This window comes from Convolutriloba macropyga, chromosome 15 (assembly GCF_964194025.1).
Source record: "Convolutriloba macropyga chromosome 15, txConMacr16.3, whole genome shotgun sequence".
NCBI lineage: Eukaryota > Metazoa > Xenacoelomorpha > Acoela > Convolutidae > Convolutriloba > Convolutriloba macropyga.
In genome coordinates, this window is record NC_134482.1 from 40198085 (window position 1) to 40219109 (window position 21025).

General features: G+C 38.9%; 2 protein-coding genes across 6 annotated transcripts in view; both read left to right on the forward strand.

The window, feature by feature from the left end:
* LOC142354270 (uncharacterized) overlaps nucleotides 1-21025 on the forward strand; it is a 576654-nt gene that overhangs the window by 454420 nt on the left and 101209 nt on the right. The gene's annotated exons all lie outside the window — the stretch shown is intronic.
* The window catches only part of LOC142354249 (uncharacterized), a 67720-nt gene that overhangs the window by 26572 nt on the left and 20123 nt on the right, over nucleotides 1-21025 (forward strand). For 3 of the 4 annotated variants that reach the window (XM_075406508.1, XM_075406506.1, XM_075406509.1), the window contains exons 3-4: nucleotides 16936-17091; nucleotides 17583-17772. In XM_075406508.1, the coding sequence (XP_075262623.1) occupies nucleotides 16936-17091; nucleotides 17583-17772 (346 nt within the window). The remainder of the gene's footprint in view (nucleotides 1-16935; nucleotides 17092-17582; nucleotides 17773-21025) is intronic. The other variant, XM_075406507.1, reaches the window with a different exon arrangement.

The following is a 21025-nucleotide window of genomic DNA, read 5'->3' on the forward strand; positions in this document are numbered from 1 at the left end:
AAAGAGGTGTTCGAGAATAACTTGATACAGTTATTTACCAAAGGGTTTTTGGTTGTACTCACAATCAAGGATGCAGTCCTCAAAGAAGTGCGAGACTGTATCCTCCCAAATGACGCACAACGATGCAAGGAGTGAACCCCTACCTCTTCTCCTATTGGAGGGATCTACATGTTCGGTCCGGCTGCGTCTGCGTAGACGAACGTCTGGCAATACCACACTCAATCCAGGACGCTGTGTCAGAAAGCCTTCACCTCACTAACCCTGGCAGCTGGGGCATGATTACCCTTGGGCAGTATGCGTTCTGGCCATACATATACCGCGAGGTCCTTAATAAGGCTGCCCCGTGCAAGCCTTGTACTGATATTGGTAAGAACCTCAAACAATTCGCTCCGGCGTCGAAATGGAAGCCTTTATTAAATTGTTCAGAACCTAATGAAGAAATACAATTTGTTTTCGGCGGCCCCATTACAAATGAAAAAGATCAAGATATACATTTTCTCACACGTATTGACCGTTTCTCCAAATACCCTACTGTAGAAGTCTTCGATAAAGCTAATGGACCTAATGTAATTAAATTTTTAGATGAAGAAGTTCAATTACACGGTGTTCCCCGAAACATTAGGTTAGATCAAGCACATTGTTTAATTGGATATAAAGTAAAGAATTTCTGTAAACAACATAATATTAACATTATCACTGCCCCTGCTAATGGCCATAGAGCTATTGGATTAGTGGAGCGTTTGATACAAACAATAAAAGACGTCTAAGCTGCATGAAATTAGGTAATAGAAATAACACATTCACAATTAAAGGAGCAATAAAGTCAATAGTATATCAATTACGTATATGCAAACAGAAGAAAACAAATGTAACACCTTTCCAAGCACATTTTGGAAGAAAGCCAAACACACCACTAAGTAATATTAGTACAAAACCAAAGTCATCAAATTTATCATATGAAAACCTTCTTCACCACTATTTAGACGCAGACACTGTTCCAGTGGAGGACTATCTCCACAACAACGGATGGGTGACCGCTGACCGCAGCGATGGTTTGATAGAGGAGTCAATGCAGAAAGCTCAGTGGATGCAGGACTCAGGTATAATGGGGACAAAAAAAAGTTATCATGCACCCCAAATTAAACAACCCGATACCGCGGTCAGAAAAATCATTAGACATCAAGCTAGCTCGCAAAGTGTCCAAACTGTCAAAGAAGGACCTCCGAGGACTCTGGGAAACGTTGGCCCAAGGTAGTACTGTCAAGAGAACCTCGCCCACGACCACTGTAATTAATGAACCCGGAGTCCCTGAAGTCAGGGTCAGGAATAGTGACGTCGCAAACTTTGGAACCCGTGCCGAGCGTAACACTGACCTTTGGCGATATGCGCAGCGACGTCCCCTCCCGTACAAAAAGACAACCGAAGAAAAAATAGCCCAGCATACTAAAGACCTAAAGAAAAAATATCCGGGGGAAGTCAAAATTAGACACAGATCAAACCAATCCGATGCTGCTTCAGGAGTATCGTCTGCTAACAGCAACATTTCTAAGGCCATGTCTTCTCGCAAACCCAAAAAGCTTCAAACTGGAAGAAATCGATCGCGGCAATCCTCAACCACATTAAACACTTCCAATGCCTCATCAGTTGCTGCGTCATCGGTCACCTCGTCAACCGCCTCGCCTTCCACGTCGAAATCGAAAAGAAACCGGAATGCGCCAGATTATTTTGGCTTTGAAAGTTCAGTATGTTCGGTTAGCAACGATTCTTCTCCTGCGCCAAAGAGACACAAAACTACCAACACCGTCATCGAGACGGTTATTCAAGAAGAGGCGCTTCAGCCACCTGCTACTGAAACGTCTTTTGAGCTGCCCATTGTCAGCCCTCCCGCACCCCCACCAGTTGGTACATGGTCCCCAGAAGACTACGATTATGACAATTATGCATGGGAAATTAGCATGAGCGTCTTCGACGCTGAGAATCAAATTTAAAGCTCTGCTTAAAACTGTCATTAAAAACTGAATAATTCATTGCATTCATTAAATTTTAATTTTAATTGTTCAATCAATTGTCAGTTATTTAATCTAGATCTGGATTTATGCCACTATTGCGCAAATTTTTCTGTTAGTTGTCAGTATTTATTTGAGAACGTGTTTAGTTTGCAGACGTTAAATTAAATTTCGTTTTCAGCGCAGTACTCTTTAATCATTAAACTTATTGGATCCGCACCTCAATTGTGCATTAATTTGTGTTTTATGTATACGGTTGAAAATAAATGTAACGATTTTACATTGAATTAATTTTTCTCAGTATTTTTTGAAGAATTTCACTATAGATATTAAACGAAAATAGAGGTATCCATTAACTGTAAAAAAATGTTAAGGAGAGAATGAGAAAATCAGAAAACTGTTTTACAAAAATTAAATGTAATTGAAAACAATTGTTCGTTTCAAGGTCAAACAACACAACACATTGTTATGATGGCAAAGAGTTGAATACACACATTTTGATCCTGTTTATTTTCCAAAAGAAATCAGAATTTATTGGATGATACTTGTTTCTACTAAATAACTATTTAGTTAAGAAATTGAATGAACTAGGTACCATTTAGTGCAATCAATTCAGAAATTTCAAATTTTTTTAACATCTCTTCACATAACCATTTATTGGATGGAATGCTTCCAAATTCTGTTAAAAGAACATTATTTGAAAAAACAATTTGCTCCACTTGAGTCACTGCCAAGTTTTGGTAACCATCATCAATTCAATTGAAGTTTGAATATCAATTGTAGAAATTATTGAGCTCGAATAATCGCAACTTTTTTGAAAAATTGAGCAAGAAATGATGTGAAGAAAAAATAATTCTTTGGCGCGCTATATTTTGTTGACAATTTTATCAAATTACAGCGTAGTGTGACTGACAATTTAGAAGACTATTGCATTGATCCAGTAAAAAAAGTTTTGATGCAATTACAGATTCTTGCTTTAATGACTTATGCTTGCACAACTAAGCACATTTGTAGTGCAGGGAACTTTAAATACAGCCTTCGTGGAATTTAGTAAATCAATTGCGAACTTTAAATTATCTATATTTTTCAAGGCGTATTTCTCAGGTTGCAACTAATTTCTCATTTTGATGCCACTCAACCCTCCGAAACGGGAAAGAGCCATTTTTCCTGAACTACGCTACAACTGATGCAACCAACTTTCCAAAATTTAACGTAATAAAAATCTGCAGAGACAAAAAGAGCCCGTTAACCTTTAGGTAGCCTGTCCATAATTTCGATTTTTTATACTTTCACTACAAGCAACAATTTTTGCAGGCCTCCTAATAATTAAAAGCTTTCACTTCCATCGTATTTTAGAATGTTTTTTTCAATAAAGAAGTATGTTCATATTTCAATTAAATTCTGATCAGTTCCTCAGTGTTTACAATAAAAAAAACTAAATTTGAATTCCTGCAAATCGCGCTGTTTACATTCACTGTGTGATTCGGTTGTACCATATTCAGTTCATATTCAGTTGATTTGTACCAAATTATATTAAGTTTGACCTTGTCTTAGTAAATGTCATATTTCACTTAGATTAAGTTTGCCGCCGACTAATAAGTCAACTTTTCAATTTTGTTCACATCTCCCACTTTTTTTAATATTTCATTCGCTTAACATATCTCACATAATTCAGTTGTTCTCATTCTTCTTAGTTTTACAGTCAGAATAATCCTATCTAGATTTGAGAAGGATTTCCACGTCATCGGTTTAAGACTACATTTGTAGCTTTATTGCAGAACAAAACTAAAAGTGGTAATCCAACAATTTAGTAATACATTGGATTCGCGCCTCGAATTCAATTCAGATAGTCTAAAGCGTATTCGTGGCTCATATACATACCTCCACAGTCAGAGGTATCTTATACTGAAAAAAAACTGCAATAAAGTAAAATATTTGTTCTAATTGTCAAGAATACATAATTTTCAGAAAAGATTTTTTAGTTGAAGTTGTATATTTTTGTCAATTGAAGTCTCTCATTTTTACATTACGCTTACTGATAATGATCGGCCAATGTACATATTTGGAAAAATGGAATGTGGTATAAGTTTTTTTATTCTTTTGTTCTGAATCAAAATGGTAAATCATGTGTGGTAGAACTATATTTGGTATGTCCCTAACATCAAATTAAAGACCATTTAGTTAACTTTACAAACCGTAAAGTTGCGGACACTATACTGATCACCGGTGTCCTGCTCTTTCACCCCTATCTATTTAACCCCTTATCATTTAACCCCTCCATTGTTTCACCACGATTTCGAATCTTTTATTTAATTAGGACAACTAAATTAGTCAGTTAGTCAATTGCCCTGCTTCACGGCCCATGGCCATGCCTCAGCGGCCCGTTGGATTAGATATGAAACTGTTGCAGCAGAATTTGGGAATATGTTATCATCCTAATTTTAACAAAACGTGCCTGCAAAATCAACTGCTAATTGGCGTGATAAAATGATAGAGGGGTGAAAAGATAAAGGTGTAATTGCTGTTAAGCACACTGTTAAGCAAATATATACTGTTCAGCCTACTGCTTAGCTTTAAAAACCGTTAATGTCTATAATAGATTATCTCTTAACGAATGATCACCATTTCTTAAATAAAAGGAAAGATATATGATACCGTTATTGGAAAACCGCCACTTTAAATTTTTTTCTGGAGCCATTTAGCGCTGTTCTTTGACCCCGGGCTGAATATTCATGGTAGCAAACAAAGAACATTTATGGCTTTATGGCTCAAAAAATGACAATAAAAGTTTTTAGTATGATCTTGCAATGAATAGTAAGAATCAAAGATGGTCTTTTTACGGTTAGCAAAAACCATATATGATCTTTGTTCGATTAATAAGAAACATATATGTTCAAAGTCAAAAGAACTTTCAAGGTCTCAACAAAATTGTAACCACGTGCCCTAAGAAAGTCACAAGAATTGTAACTTTCACAACGACAAGTTTGTTTCCGCTTGGATTCAAAAAACTATACATAAGCAAAAAAAGCGTTGAAGCAGAGCTTCATTAGTAATCGAACATATTGAAATGAACTTGTATTCATTTCTGGTCCGCCGAACAAAATCATACTGTATACCTTAGAATTAGAGTGAGCAAATGCACGCGGGTTAGGAACAGCTCACATTAGACATTAGATTCTCTATCGGGGGAGGTACATAAGACTAAGATAGGCTAAGTTGGGGTATCAAAAATAAGCTAATCATCAAAGAAAAAATCGGACAACCACTAGATAACCATCCCCCCTCAGTTCATTTAAACTGATTAAATTAAATTTACTGACAGGTTGATTAACCTGGGTCCCGGAACAAGAGTTTTCTAGTGGGGGAACAAATATATGCCAAGTGTTTTTGAGTCATTTTTTTGAAAACCAAGGAGGGAAAAACCGTCCCACTAGGTAGCATTAATCGTCTCCTCTGCGGTTCTAAGACTAAGTGTAACGTTTTTTGTGTGTCTCTTCGGTTGTCTTATTGGTCGGGGGAAAGATAGTTGGGAATTTTTTGGGTTTTTCCTTTGTTTACATCTAGGAAACATCATCCGAATCAAAGACACCCAAACCATAGACCGACACAGCAAAGACAAAGACACAGCAAAGACCGACACAGCAAAGACAAAGACACAAGTAAGACCAACACCTAAAAGGCATTGAGACAGCAAAGAAAAAGCAGCTAATTAGTTAACAAATTCACAGAAAAACAACAAAGCACCAAACAAAAGTCTTCAAAAATGACAGAAAACCTCGAGAGATTGAAAAAGTCAAGAACAGCCCATCGCACTGTTGCAACCAGATTAAACAACGAAGCCAAAACAGCTCAAATTATACATTAGATTCTCTATCGGGGGAGGTACATAAGACTAAGATAGGCTAAGTTGGGGTATCAAAAATAAGCTAATCATCAAAGAAAAAAGCGGACAACCACTAGATAACCATCCCTCCTCAGTTCATTTAAGTTGATTAAATTAAATTTACTGACAGGTTGATTAACCTGGGTCCCGGAACAAGAGTTATCTAGTGGGGGAACAAATATATGCCAAGTGTTTTTTTGAGTCATTTTTTTGAAAACCAAGGAGGGAGAAACCGTCCCACTAGGTAGCATTAATCGTCCCCTCTGCGGTTCTAAGACTAAGTGTAACGTTTTTTGTGTGTTTTTCGGTTGTCTTATTGATCGGGGGAAAGATAGTTGGGAATTTTTTGGGTTTTTCCTTTGTTTACATCTAGGAAACATCATCCGAATCAAAGACACCCAAACCATAGACCGACACAGCAAAGACAAAGACACAGCAAAGACCGACACAGCAAAGACAAAGACACAAGTAAGACCAACACCTAAAAGGCATTGAGACAGCAAAGAAAAAGCAGCTAATTAGTTAACAAATTCACAGAAAAACAACAAAGCACCAAACAAAAGTCTTCAAAAATGACAGAAAACCTCGAGAGATTGAAAAAGTCAAGAACAGCCCATCGCACTGTTGCAACCAGATTAAACAACGAAGCCAAAACAGCTCAAATTATACATTAGATTCTCTATCGGGGGAGGTACATAAGACTAAGATAGGCTAAGTTGGGGTATCAAAAATAAGCTAATCATCAAAGAAAAAAGCGGACAACCACTAGATAACCATCCCTCCTCAGTTCATTTAAGTTGATTAAATTAAATTTACTGACAGGTTGATTAACCTGGGTCCCGGAACAAGAGTTATCTAGTGGGGGAACAAATATATGCCAAGTGTTTTTTTGAGTCATTTTTTTGAAAACCAAGGAGGGAGAAACCGTCCCACTAGGTAGCATTAATCGTCCCCTCTGCGGTTCTAAGACTAAGTGTAACGTTTTTTGTGTGTTTTTCGGTTGTCTTATTGATCGGGGGAAAGATAGTTGGGAATTTTTTGGGTTTTTCCTTTGTTTACATCTAGGAAACATCATCCGAATCAAAGACACCCAAACCATAGACCGACACAGCAAAGACAAAGACACAGCAAAGACCGACACAGCAAAGACAAAGACACAAGTAAGACCAACACCTAAAAGGCATTGAGACAGCAAAGAAAAAGCAGCTAATTAGTTAACAAATTCACAGAAAAACAACAAAGCACCAAACAAAAGTCTTCAAAAATGACAGAAAACCTCGAGAGATTGAAAAAGTCAAGAACAGCCCATCGCACTGTTGCAACCAGATTAAACAACGAAGCCAAAACAGCTCAAATTATACATTAGATTCTCTATCGGGGGAGGTACATAAGACTAAGATAGGCTAAGTTGGGGTATCAAAAATAAGCTAATCATCAAAGAAAAAAGCGGACAACCACTAGATAACCATCCCTCCTCAGTTCATTTAAGTTGATTAAATTAAATTTACTGACAGGTTGATTAACCTGGGTCCCGGAACAAGAGTTATCTAGTGGGGGAACAAATATATGCCAAGTGTTTTTTTGAGTCATTTTTTTGAAAACCAAGGAGGGAGAAACCGTCCCACTAGGTAGCATTAATCGTCCCCTCTGCGGTTCTAAGACTAAGTGTAACGTTTTTTGTGTGTTTTTCGGTTGTCTTATTGATCGGGGGAAAGATAGTTGGGACTTTTTTGGGTTTTTCTTTTGTTTACATCTAGAAAACATCATCCAAATCAAAGACACCCAAACCAAATAGACCGACACAGCAAAGACAAAGACACAGCAAAGACCAACACAGCAAAGACAAAGACACAGAAAAGACAAACACCTAAAGGGCATTGAGACAGCAAAGAAAAAGCAACTAATTAGTTAACAAATCCACAGACAAACAACAAAGCACCAAACAAAAGTATTCAACAAGGACAGAAAACCCCGAGAGATTGAAAAAGTCAAGAACAGCCCATCGCACTGTTGCAACCAGATTAAACAACGAAGCCAAAACAATTACAGATAGACCTGGAAAAAATGTCAGTGAAGAGGAGCTCATACGACTGAAACAAATCTCAACATTGTTGACAAAAAACTGTTGTACCTGTCAGACATGAATCAGAAAGTTCGAAACTTGATCGATGACACTGACTGACTCGACGAAGAAATTCAAGAATCAGAAGATTACGACGACAATTTAGGACAACATGTTGACCTAATCAACCGCTTTGTCATGTACAAAAGAACCCCAGCCAGAAGTTCAACAACACGATTAGCAACTGGACCGGCCATCACCATTGTGAAACTGCCCAAGCTGGAATTGCCGACTTTTTGTGGAGACTACAAGGGTTGGACGTCCTTCTTCGACCAATTCAATGGAGCAGTGACAAGCAACAGCCAGATAACAGACAATCAAAAGTTGCAGTATCTAAAATCATCAGTGAAAGGAGATGCCGCAAAGCTTTTGGTCTCTCTCCAAATAACAGACGCAACCTTCAGTACAGCATGCGACATCCTGAGGAACAGATACGACAACAAACGTCTGATTTTACGAGCCCATGTTCATGCAATAGTTTCACAGAAACCGGTAACAAATGAAAACCCAAAGGCACTTCGAGATCTCATGGAGACAGTCGAAGAACACAGATTAGCGCTTAGCAACCTTGGACAGCCCGTGGACAATCAAGACATCTTTTTCGTGTACCTCATTGCAGAGAAGTTTCCCGCCGAAACGAGAAAGTGTTGGGAACTTTCATCACCAGGAAGAAATCCCCAACGCTATCATGATATGAAAGACTTCATGGAAGAAAGAACACGCGCCCTTGAAGCAGCCACTCAGCAGTCAGCATCAGCCATCGACAAGAAGCCGACAAGCAGCCCACAATTTCGAAAATTCCATTCGCATATAACCACATCAGCGACCACAACGTGTGATTATTGCGACGAAAACCACAAAATTTATCAATGCCAAAGTTTCAAAGCCTTTTCAGTACATGACCGAGTTCAGTTGATCAAGACAAAGAGACTTTGCTTCAACTGCCTACGCCCTGGACATCGAAGCGAACAATACAACGGTTCATTTATAAGAAATGCAAACGAAAGCACAACATTCTGTGCAATGAAGCCAATAACAACTCTAGGACAACCTCAACAGCGCCAACAGTGACAACTAGCAGCACGTCACCACAAGAAGCAAGCAATCAAGCATCGAAAACAGTCAACAAATTCAAAGAAAAAATTACAGCCGCAGCACAGTCGCATAATGAAGAAGGAGAAGAAGAAGAAGTATTTCTTCCGACCGCAATGGTTTCAGTTGACAACAACGGAAAAACAACTGATATCAGAGCCATTCCAGACTCAGGATCCCAAAGGAAGATGCAGTACAACGACCTCATCACGGAAGATGCAGTACAACGCCTTGGTTTGAGAAAAGAGAAAACCGACGGACGAGGTTTTGGACTCGGAGTTCAAGAAGTCAACAACAGCAAAGGATCAGTAAATTTGATTCGGAAAACGAAGGATGAAGACTGCATCAGCATCAGAGCAACTGTCTTAGCAAAATTGACCACCAATCTACGTTCGCATCATGTGAATGTCGGCAGTTGGACAAAACTTCAGGACCTCACTCTTGCGGACCCAAACTTCAATCAGCCATCCACTGTAGACTTGATAATTGGAGCAGGACATTACGAAGAGTTGATGATTGGAGACAACAGAATCAAGGAGCCTAAGAAGACAATTACCTACCGCCTATCTTGTTTTGGTTGGCTCGTGATTGGACGTGAGAGCCAACTTGAAAAGAAAAGTATTCAACTTCAGTCTTTTTTCATTTGTTCTGAACCAGACAATTTACAACGATTCTGGGAGATTGACGAAATTCCGACAGCAACACAGTGCACATCAGAAGAAATGCGAAGATCACTTCAAAAGTACCACCCGACGCAACTCTGAGGGAAGATTTGTTGTGAAACTGCCTTTCAAAGAAGACGCCAAACCCCTGGGTACCATCGTACCATCGAGCAAAAAGAAGAGTACGGAGCCTCATCTTCCGACTGGAGAAACAACCAGATCTATGCAACAGATACAGTCAGTTCATTCATGAATTCATTCAACTTGGACACATGGAAGAAGTTACCGGGAACAAAATTCATGTGCCTGCCACAAACTGTTTCTACTTGCCACATCATTGTGTCATCAAAGACGCCAGCAGCACAGCTAAACTCAGAGTCGTATTCGATGCCTCAGCTAAGTCAGCAGCGTAGTATCTTTAAACGACCTCTGATGGTTGGACCTCTACTTCAAAAGGATCTGTTTGGAATCTGTTCTGTAAGGATCTGTTCTGATTCGTTTTCGGTTTCATCAAGTAGCACTATCTGCCGACATTGCCAAGATATACCGACAAGTTCAGCTTGACGATGAGGAAAAGGATTTTCACAGGGTTTTGTGGAAAAATCCAAATGACACAGAATTGAAAACATACAGAATGACAAGAGTGGCTTATGGAATAGCATCATCTTCCTACCACTCAATAGACCTCTCAAAGCCTTAGCAGACAGTTGCACCAACAGCAACCTCCGCCTTGCAATCAATAACGACATGTATGTGGACGATTTGCTAACAGGAGCTCAGATGTTGAGCACGCCACTCAATTGCAGGACGAAATCATCGCAACATTGAAAACAGCTTGTTTTGATATACGAAAATGAACATCAAGTGTTTCGTCACTTGTTGAGCGATTGCCTTCCAGTTTTCGCAAAACTTCAGACGAAATGATAATCAACAGCGATGACTACACAGTCAAAACCCTTGGAATAAAGTGGAGCCCTGTTCCAGATCATTTCACCTTCACAGTTTGCCTGGACAAAAAATTTCCCAACACAAAGAGGAAAATATTATCGGAAGTCACAAAGTTGTTTGACCCACTCGGATGGTTGTCACCAACAAAAATTCAGTTGAAATCCTTCTTGCAAATTCTTTGGATGGACAAGTTGACCTGGGACGAAACACTATCGTTAAACATCCTAGAACAATACGGAAGATTTCGGCATCAACTCAGAGAACTGGAAAAGATCAAACTTGAACGACGAGTTTTTGCAGCACCTTTTTCGTCATCTTTGGAGCTTCATGTGTTTTGTGACGCCTCAACCACAGCGTATGCCGCAGTTGTCTACGTGCGAGAGCAAATGGACGACCGAGTGCACACACAAATGCTAACAGCCAAAACACGCGTTGCCCCAATCAAAACTTTATGTGTTCCACGTTTAGAACTCTGTGCAGCACTTCTTGGAGCACAATTGTTTCAAGCAGTGAAAGAAGCCATCAATGACAGCCGCTTTCCCAACCCCAAAGTCTTTGCTTGAACCGATTCACAAGTGACCATCGCCTGGATTAAAGATATCCCTAGGACTTTCGTTGCTAACGGAGTTGCCAAGATTCAGAGCATCATTCCTTCAGAAAATTGGAAGTTTGTACCAACAGAAGACAATCCAGCTGATTGCGCATCAAGAGGAATTTCAGCCGACAAACTTCTTAATCACCAACTTTGGTGGAAAGGACCCAATTGGTTGCGTCAAGACGAGCAGTTCTGGCCTTCATTGGATGTTACACCTCTCTATAACGCTTCTACAGACCCTTTAGCCGAAGTAAACTCATCAGCCCAACTATCTCTATTAATGCAGCATCATCAGGAAGACAACAGAATATTAGATTTTATCAGCAGAAAGTTGTCAATGTACCGACTTGTAAGAGTCTTCGCTTACGTCAAACTATTCACTCAACGACTACAAGCAAGAATAAGGAGAAGGTCAGGCAACAATCACAGTCAGTCGCAACCTGCAATTGATCATTCAAATACATATCAAAAACCAAAACCAAAAGCATTTTCCAACAAAAAGCCGCACGGGAATCTTCAACTAAAGTCTTCTGACAACAATCAAGATCATCAGCGTCTACAACACACGATGAAACTTCGAGACCAATCTTTAAACAATTTCACAGAAAAATCATTCGTAACCAGCCAGCAAGAAAACCCATCCGACAGCAACACAGTGCACATCAGAAGAAATGCGAACATCACTTCAAAAGTACCACCCGACGCAACTCTGAGGGAAGATTTGTTGTGAAACTGCCTTTCAAAGAAGACGCCAAACCCCTGGGTGACTCGTACCATCAAGCAAAAAGAAGAGTACGGAGCCTCATCTTCCGACTGGAGAAACAACCAGATCTATGCAACAGATACAGTCAGTTCATTCATGAATTCATTCAACTTGGACACATGGAAGAAGTTACCGGGAACAAAATTCATGTGCCTGCCACAAACTGTTTCTACTTGCCACATCATTGTGTCATCAAAGACGCCAGCAGCACAGCTAAACTCAGAGTCGTATTCAATGCCTCAGCTAAGTCAGCAGCGTAGTATCTTTAAACGACCTCTGATGGTTGGACCTCTACTTCAAAAGGATCTGTTTGGAATCTGTTCTGTAAGGATCTGTTCTGATTCGTTTTCGGTTTCATCAAGTAGCACTATCTGCCGACATTGCCAAGATATACCGACAAGTTCAGCTTGACGATGAGGAAAAGGATTTTCACAGGGTTTTGTGGAAAAATCCAAATGACACAGAAGTGAAAACATACAGAATGACAAGAGTGGCTTATGGAATAGCATCATCTTCCTACCACTCAATAGACCTCTCAAAGCCTTAGCAGACAGTTGCACCAACAGCAACCTCCGCCTTGCAATCAATAACGACATGTATGTAGACGATTTGCTAACAGGAGCTCAGATGTTGAGCACGCCACTCAATTGCAGGACGAAATCATCGCAACACTGAAAACAGCTTGTTTTGATATACGAAAATGGACATCAAGTGTTTCGTCACTTGTTGAGCGATTGCCTTCCAGTTTTCGCAAAACTTCAGACGAAATGATAATCAACAGCGATGACTACACAGTCAAAACCCTTGGAATAAAGTGGAGCCCTGTTCCAGATCATTTCACCTTCACAGTTTGCCTGGACAAAAAATTTCCCAACACAAAGAGGAAAATATTATCGGAAGTCACAAAGTTGTTTGACCCACTCGGATGGTTGTCACCAACAAAAATTCAGTTGAAATCCTTCTTGCAAATTCTTTGGATGGACAAGTTGACCTGGGACGAAACACTATCGTTAAACATCCTAGAACAATACGGAAGATTTCGGCATCAACTCAGAGAACTGGAAAAGATCAAACTTGAACGACGAGTTTTTGCAGCACCTTTTTCGTCATCTTTGGAGCTTCATGTGTTTTGTGACGCCTCAACCACAGCGTATGCCGCAGTTGTCTACGTGCGAGAGCAAATGGACGACCGAGTGCACACACAAATGCTAACAGCCAAAACACGCGTTGCCCCAATCAAAACTTTATGTGTTCCACGTTTAGAACTCTGTGCAGCACTTCTTGGAGCACAATTGTTTCAAGCAGTGAAAGAAGCCATCAATGACAGCCGCTTTCCCAACCCCAAAGTCTTTGCTTGAACCGATTCACAAGTGACCGCCTGGATTAAAGATATCCCTAGGACTTTCGTTGCTAACCGAGTTGCCAAGATTCAGAGCATCATTCCTTCAGAAAATTGGAAGTTTGTACCAACAGAAGACAATCCAGCTGATTGCGCATCAAGAGGAATTTCAGCCGACAAACTTCTTAATCACCAACTTTGGTGGAAAGGACCCAATTGGTTGCGTCAAGACGAGCAGTTCTGGCCTTCATTGGATGTTACACCTCTCTATAACGCTTCTACAGACCCTTTAGCCGAAGTAAACTCATCAGCCCAACTATCTCTATTAATGCAGCATCATCAGGAAGACAACAGAATATTAGATTTTATCAGCAGAAAGTTGTCAATGTACCGACTTGTAAGAGTCTTCGCTTACGTCAAACTATTCACTCAACGACTACAAGCAAGAATAAGGAGAAGGTCAGGCAACAATCACAGTCAGTCGCAACCTGCAATTGATCATTCAAATACATATCAAAAACCAAAACCAAAAGCATTTTCCAACAAAAAGCCGCACGGGAATCTTCAACTAAAGTCTTCTGACAACAATCAAGATCATCAGCGTCTACAACACACGATGAAACTTCGAGACCAATCTTTAAACAATTTCACAGAAAAATTATTCGTAACCAGCCAGCAAGAAAACCCATGCGAAGATTCGGGTTTCTCCAGCAACAATAAAGACGCACCTCATCTGCAGAATATCTGCTATCAAAACGATTCCCAACAACCGCAGCCCCATCTTCAGAGCAGCCATAAAGACCAATCCCTACAGCCAAACCTTCATCACCGCAGTCAAAAAGCTGAAGATTTGTGCCCTCAGCCCCCTCCTCCAGTCGAGCACACAGAGTCAAAGGAAGAGCAATCTACGCAATATTTGAATAGACTTCAGCAAACAACCACTGAAATCCAGTCAACATCGACAGACTTAGTTCCACCATCCAGCAATTTCCTTTCAACACCAGACGATCATCAAAAATTGTGCAGCTTTCTTAACTCAAAAGAACAGCATCTGCACTTCAAAAAACAACGTCTTAATGAAAAGCAACAAAAACAATACAAATCAGTGGAAGACAAATCAATGGAAGAAAAACGAATCTGTTTATGAGCTACAGACGGATTTGTCAGCAAGTCTTTCATCGCTGCCAACAAGCCTTATGTCAACAGTTAAGAACAAGAAGCAACACATCACAGCAAAAAGATAAATTGGTGTTTGCCATCAACTTTCCCCATCAAATCTCCGCTCAGCGAGAATAGCCTTTTACAGCATCATGCAACAGCTTTTTCTGCCGGAATTCAGGTATATAAAGGGATCAGCAACACCAGAAAACTCAACTTCAAACCTACCAATTGAATCATGCAGCAAGCGTATCAAGAAAAACAGTAATCTACTCAGCCTATCACCATTCTTCGACGAAGACAACAACGTCATCCGCGTTGGTGGTCGTCTTGCAAACTCCTCGTACAGCGTGGACAAAAAGTTCCCCATAATAATTCCAAAAATATCTCCACTAGCCGAGTTACTCATCCGAGAAAGTCATTTGCGAAACCTTCACAGTGGACCCCAGATGACCTTTTTTGACCTCCGACAAACAGTTTGGATTCCTGGTGGAATCGCCAGTGTTAAGGAAGTCATCCACAAGTGCAAGCCCTGCATACGATTTGACGCCCGCTTACGCCAGCCAATAATTGGAGATCTGCCAGCAGAACGGATATTTGAATCCTTTGCCTTCCAGTTCACTCGAATGGACTATTGCGGACCGTTTTATACCAAAGATTCTTCACAGAAGCTGCAAAAATCATATGCAGCTATATTCATTTGTTTCACCACAAAGGCGATACACTTAGAGCCAGTGGAAAATCTAACCAAAGAAGATTGCCTCGATACCCTCAAGAGATTCACCGGAAGACGCGGTACTCCGCAAGCAATTTACAGTGACAATTTGACAACGTTCATTGGAGCCCGAGGAGAACTCGAATTCAGACGACTTCTTCGAGATGAAGAATTCAAGGATCTGATTAACAATTTTGCTAGCCAAAACCACACCGATTGGTTTACAATACCACCCATGACCCCACATTTTGGAGGACTGTGGGAAGCCGCTGTTAAATCTATGAAGCGCCATCTTTACAGAACAGTTGGATCGACTAAGTTATCAACCAGTGCTTTCACAACTCTCCTGACACAAATTGAGGCTATCCTCAATTCTCGTCCTCTAACAGCACCATCAACCGACATCAATGATCCCCTAGCTTTAACCCCTGGACATTTCGTCATCGGAAGACCCATCACAGCTATACCCGAGCCATCGTCGCCAAAGAACAACACCTTGTCGCGACATTAGAGGAATATAGACAAAATGATTCGTCAGTTCTGGAAGAAATGGAGTGTCGAATACTTATCTTCATTGCAGCAGCGGAACAAATGGAGGACAGAAAACGTACAACCAGCAGTGGACGATATTGTGATCATCAATGAGGACAACACTCCCCCAATGTGTTGGCCAGTTGCTCGTATAATACAGACATTCGACGGTAATGACAACATTATTCGTGTTGTTCAAGTGAAAACACAAACTGGAGTTTTCATCAGACCAGTCAGTCGCCTCATACCCCTTCATCGAGAAGAACCAGAGGATCGTGCAGCAGAATAAAGGATTAAACTTTGAGAAACACCCGAAGATTCTCAATTGGTTTGATCACACCTTCGACAATATGTACCGAATCAGTTTTATATGAAATTGATAACATTTCTGACGATTTTCACAAAAACCAAGTTGTCAGTTTGAACAAAATCATCTCCTTTGTACCCTCAACTGTACTCGCAAGATAATAACAAAGGAAGCCCACAGATGTCACAATTGAACGAGTTCAAGGAGGCCGGGAAATGTTCAAGGTCAAAAGAACTTTCAAGGTCTCAACAAAATTGTAACCAAGAATTACCACGTGCCCTAACAAAGTCACAAGAATTGTAACTTTCACAACGACAAGTTTGTTTCCGCTTGGATTCAAAAAGCTATACATAAGCAAAAAGCGTTGAAGCAGAGCTTCATTAGTTATCGAATATATTGAAATGAACTTGTATTCAATATACATCTCTCTATGTTTAAAATGATTCATAAGATTCAAGTCCAAAATAAATTTTATTTAACTTAATGTTTTTATATTTGGTACTGTCGGCGCATGAACAATTGAAACAAAAGTAGCTCTCCCGTAAACAATCTTCCGGAGGGACAAGAGTAAAAATATCAACATTGTGAGAAAATTTGTCATTAAATTAATAATTTAACTTATATTGTCCGTCTCATTGTGTTTAGTAGTGTGTGAGCATTTAACACATTTATTTTAGATTTTGCCTACTTGTTTAGTTTGAATTAAGGAAAAACTAAAATTAAAAGATTAATACTTCATCGAAATATTGCCTTTAATTTAAACCATCAATGTCGGCGCAGAACTGATCCGTAAAAATGCGGTTGGTTGTTTTAGACGTATCAACAGATCGCTGGATATTTCTCTAATAGCCTTGGAGGGTCCGGCAGCCTGGATTATGAAAGAGACCCTCTTTGCCAGAATTAGATCTCCAAAAACGGAATTCCTTCATCCATTCTACACATTCATGCTCTATAGTCGATTTATTCAAAAGTGAGCAATACCCAATTTCGAAATTAACACTGACCCCACCCCTCCCCCCCCCCCCAACAACCTGAAAAATGTTATAAGAGTGGGTGGGGCGAATTTCGTTTAGTGGGCTGCAACTAAGTGAGATAAAAAGGGTAATAGGGGATAATGGGTGGGCAATGAAGAGCAATAAGAGGAATTTTTTAGAATTTCCCTGCAAAATCGCACCTCAGAAGATGAAAGATCATTAGGATAAATTCGATGGGATAAAACAATGCAAGATAAGGTCTTTAAGAATATTAAAGAGAGTAATTAACCCCCCAAAACGTGGCGTGCTCGAAGATGGTCTGACCAGAGGTTGCTATGGTCTGGGACCTCAACCTGCGGGCACTGATCAGAATTCGCTTGTGTTGTGACCTCAACTTTGTCGACATTCTCAACTTGCGTACTATTATCACTACAGGTTAATTTCTAAAGCTAGATTGAATGAATCTCATACTTCTGTTTGATTCCAGGGCTGATGTAATGGAAAAATACCTGAACGATAGCAATGGAATTGCGGCTTTTAAAGTGTTCAACCAACTGGTGTCTGCAGAGGAGAGAAGTTATAGGATGATTCCGGCTCAGACTGTGTCCATGTTCAGCATGTTGGATGGTATCACACACTTACACAGCAAGATGACAAATCGGAGAATTAATATAGAGGTGAGTGTAACAGTGTCAGGAGATACTAATCAGTGCCAAAATATTCTATGTGCCAAAAATACTCATTAAACACCCATTCGCCTTTTCATTTCAAATCATTCGTTGATTATCGGGCATCTGGGTAACGAAACATATACCCTTTGGATAGTTTTAATTGATCGGTCACATTTAGGAAACCAAAATAACATTAATATGTGGTTAAACTCCCTTGACCTTTTAATTTACAAATGTATTTATGTTTTTTTGTTCCGACCCCACTTGTGGGGGGAGGAACTATATACTCAAATGGGTTTTTTTTGTTCAGTCAATTTTGGCCGATTGATATATTCATCGTAGAGAGTTGAGACTGGTATCATTAGAAAAGCTTGTCCAGCGTAGAATTCAAAATTCAGATTTTTTTGATTTTCGCTTTTTTTGGAGGAGTTATCGAGGATTGAAGGTTTGTGTGAACACGGGATATTTGTTCACTTTTAGTGTGATTTTCCTTCAAATTAAGATATTTTCTCTAAAAATAGTAATTCAAACTTAAATTTCTTGCCAAAAAATGTACCAATTTTGTGTTCCTAATAGACCAAAGGCGATGAAAAATACTAGTTCTGGTCTCATAGGGAGTTTCAATATAAAAAAATGTTCGAAATCTATTTGAGAGCTCTTTTTTATAATACTTTTCTCATTTTTTTGCTTTTTAAGTCACCTAGAGTCAATTAAAATTTCATATCGAGGTTCCGTTAATGACAAACCTCTTCTACAGTCAAATGAAGCCCAATGAACAAAAAAGTTGTTTTCAAGAAGTTGCTCATGTTTTTTTTTAATTCGAATCTGATTTTTCGTAATTTTAAATGAAATTTTGATTTTCTTTTTGAGGTTTTACTAATTTTTGGAGTCTTATGGCATGAACTCATTGACTAACAGTGCAATTTACTCCGCAAGGAGATTTAAGTGAACATATCTAGTGCTTTGAGTGGACAGCTAATGGCTGTTAAGACTAAAAATAATTTTTCGAAAGTTTTTTTGAACATTAACCAATCATAAATCTATTATCGAGAAATGTAAGTCAGTTTCTTTGATGACAGCACCCTCCTCCGTCCTACTGTAACCAAATTTGGTCTGGCTAGTGGTTTTATCTTTTAACTTTTAGTAAACTGACTTCAATGAAACAAGATTTCAAAAAATTTTAAAGCTTTTATTTGACTTTACCGTGTTATTAGTTACTTTTGAAATCTTATCACATTATCCTTAAAGTGACAGCTCCTATTGACTTAAAGAAGACGTTCACTGGATACCAAACAAATTTTTCGGAGAAAAGCTTATGGTTTCAAATTGCTTCGACCTTTTCTTCTTGCACTTCTCTACTGAATTCTTGGTTTTGCCTGATTTTGTTGTTGTTTTCATAGATATAAGACTTGACGTCTTATTGATCATCTATGCATGACAAACATCCCCATACTCCTATTGAAGCATTTTTGAGCTTCTTTATTGACTTCCATTGAAAATTATCGAAATTAATGGCTGTTAAGAATTTGAAAATAATTTTTCGAAAATTTTTTTGAACATTAACCAAACTTAACAATTTCGTGAACTGTTAGTCAGTCTCAGTATTGACAGAACCCATTTGCTTTCTACTGCAACTTAGATTAATCTCGTTAGCGTTTTATTGGTTACTTTTGATTTCTTATCACATTATCCAAACATTATACATATTATCCAAATATTATTCTAATCTTATTATCTCGGAAAAGACAATCAGTGGATCACATATAAAGTTTTCAGAGAAAAGCTAATGGTTTAAATGGCGTCAAACTTTTCTTCTCGCACTTTTCTTTTGAATTTTGGTTTTCGCCTAATTTTGTTGTTGTTTTTATAGTATTGAGACTTATTGTGATCTCTTATTGTTCATATACCCATGACAAACATCTTTTTTTGCCATCGTGTTACTTCTGAGCGTAGTTATTGACCTCCGTTAAAAGCTTTTGTGTTTAATGGCTGTTTTTTTTGAACAATAACCGATCCTAAACTTTTTTCAATGTTAACCAATCCTAAACTTGTAACATAGTCTCATTAAAACTTTCCATCCGCTGTGTTGTTAGAAGAAAGTAAATTTGAGTAGTTAAGGTTTCATCTGACCGCATTTTGACGTTGTTACTATCTGCTTTTAAATTTAGTTATTCAGTTTTTGCCGTGAAACTTTTGTTTTTGCTCATTTTTTTGGTTTTTTTGTCTAGAAGTCTCTTTGAGGTCAGATCTTATTGGCGCTGTAATAAGGCATGGCATTAATCATTTCAATTAGTAGATAGGTTGTGTAAGGATTGTTTTAAACTCAAACACCCATTTTTGTTGTTTCATCATTTGGTTGACAATTAAGTAAAAAAAGTAGAAGAACTCGGGTCGGAACATCATGTGCGAAGGCACATTGACAAGCCGCCTTGTTATTTCAATTGACAAATCAGTATGAGAACAGTGAGAAAACAAGAAAAATATTGCCATTTAAATCCATCTGTTTACCGGTTTTGTTTAAAAAAGATCAGAATCGAAAAAGACCACTTTTTTAATCTTGAAAAGAAAAAGTTATAAGACAATGCCTTGTTAATATGTTCACTGTTGTGCATTGAAATTTGAAATTATGTTTCCAACCGTCAAAATGACCTCATCTGAGTCCAGTATTGCTAGATTCTGCACAAAAAAATCAAACCAGAAAACAATTAAATCAAACATTCCAATGTTTTTGATTTTAGGTCGTTTGGCAACACCATTCGAGTTATCAATTGTAACCCCACGGAAAACCCCCACGAAAAAAAAACACTTAACTTTAGGTAGGAAATATACCCCTACGGAATAAAAACCTACTAATTTAGGTAAGAAATAAACCCTCACGGAAATAAACCCCCATTTTAAAATTTAAGTTTGGTGTGATACTTTATTCGGTTGTCATAGTTTCATATGAAGTCCCACGGGCCGCTAAGGCATAGCCATGGCCCAGGAGGCTTGGCCAAATGCGCTAAATGCGCAGCTCGTTAGTAGTTAAGTGGGGGTTTATTTCCATAGGGGATTATTTCCGTGGTTTTTTTTCCGTAGGTGTTTATTTCCTATCTAAAAAGTGGAGGTTTTTTCAGCAACCGGTCTATTTTAGCCCGCAGGTCCTTATACCTTAAAACTTCGCATTATCTTTGAGAGCGATGCTCAAGCTAAAACGATACCTTAAAATTAATTCAAACAGAAAACTGAACCAGAAAAAAGATATAGCCTAAGATTTTAG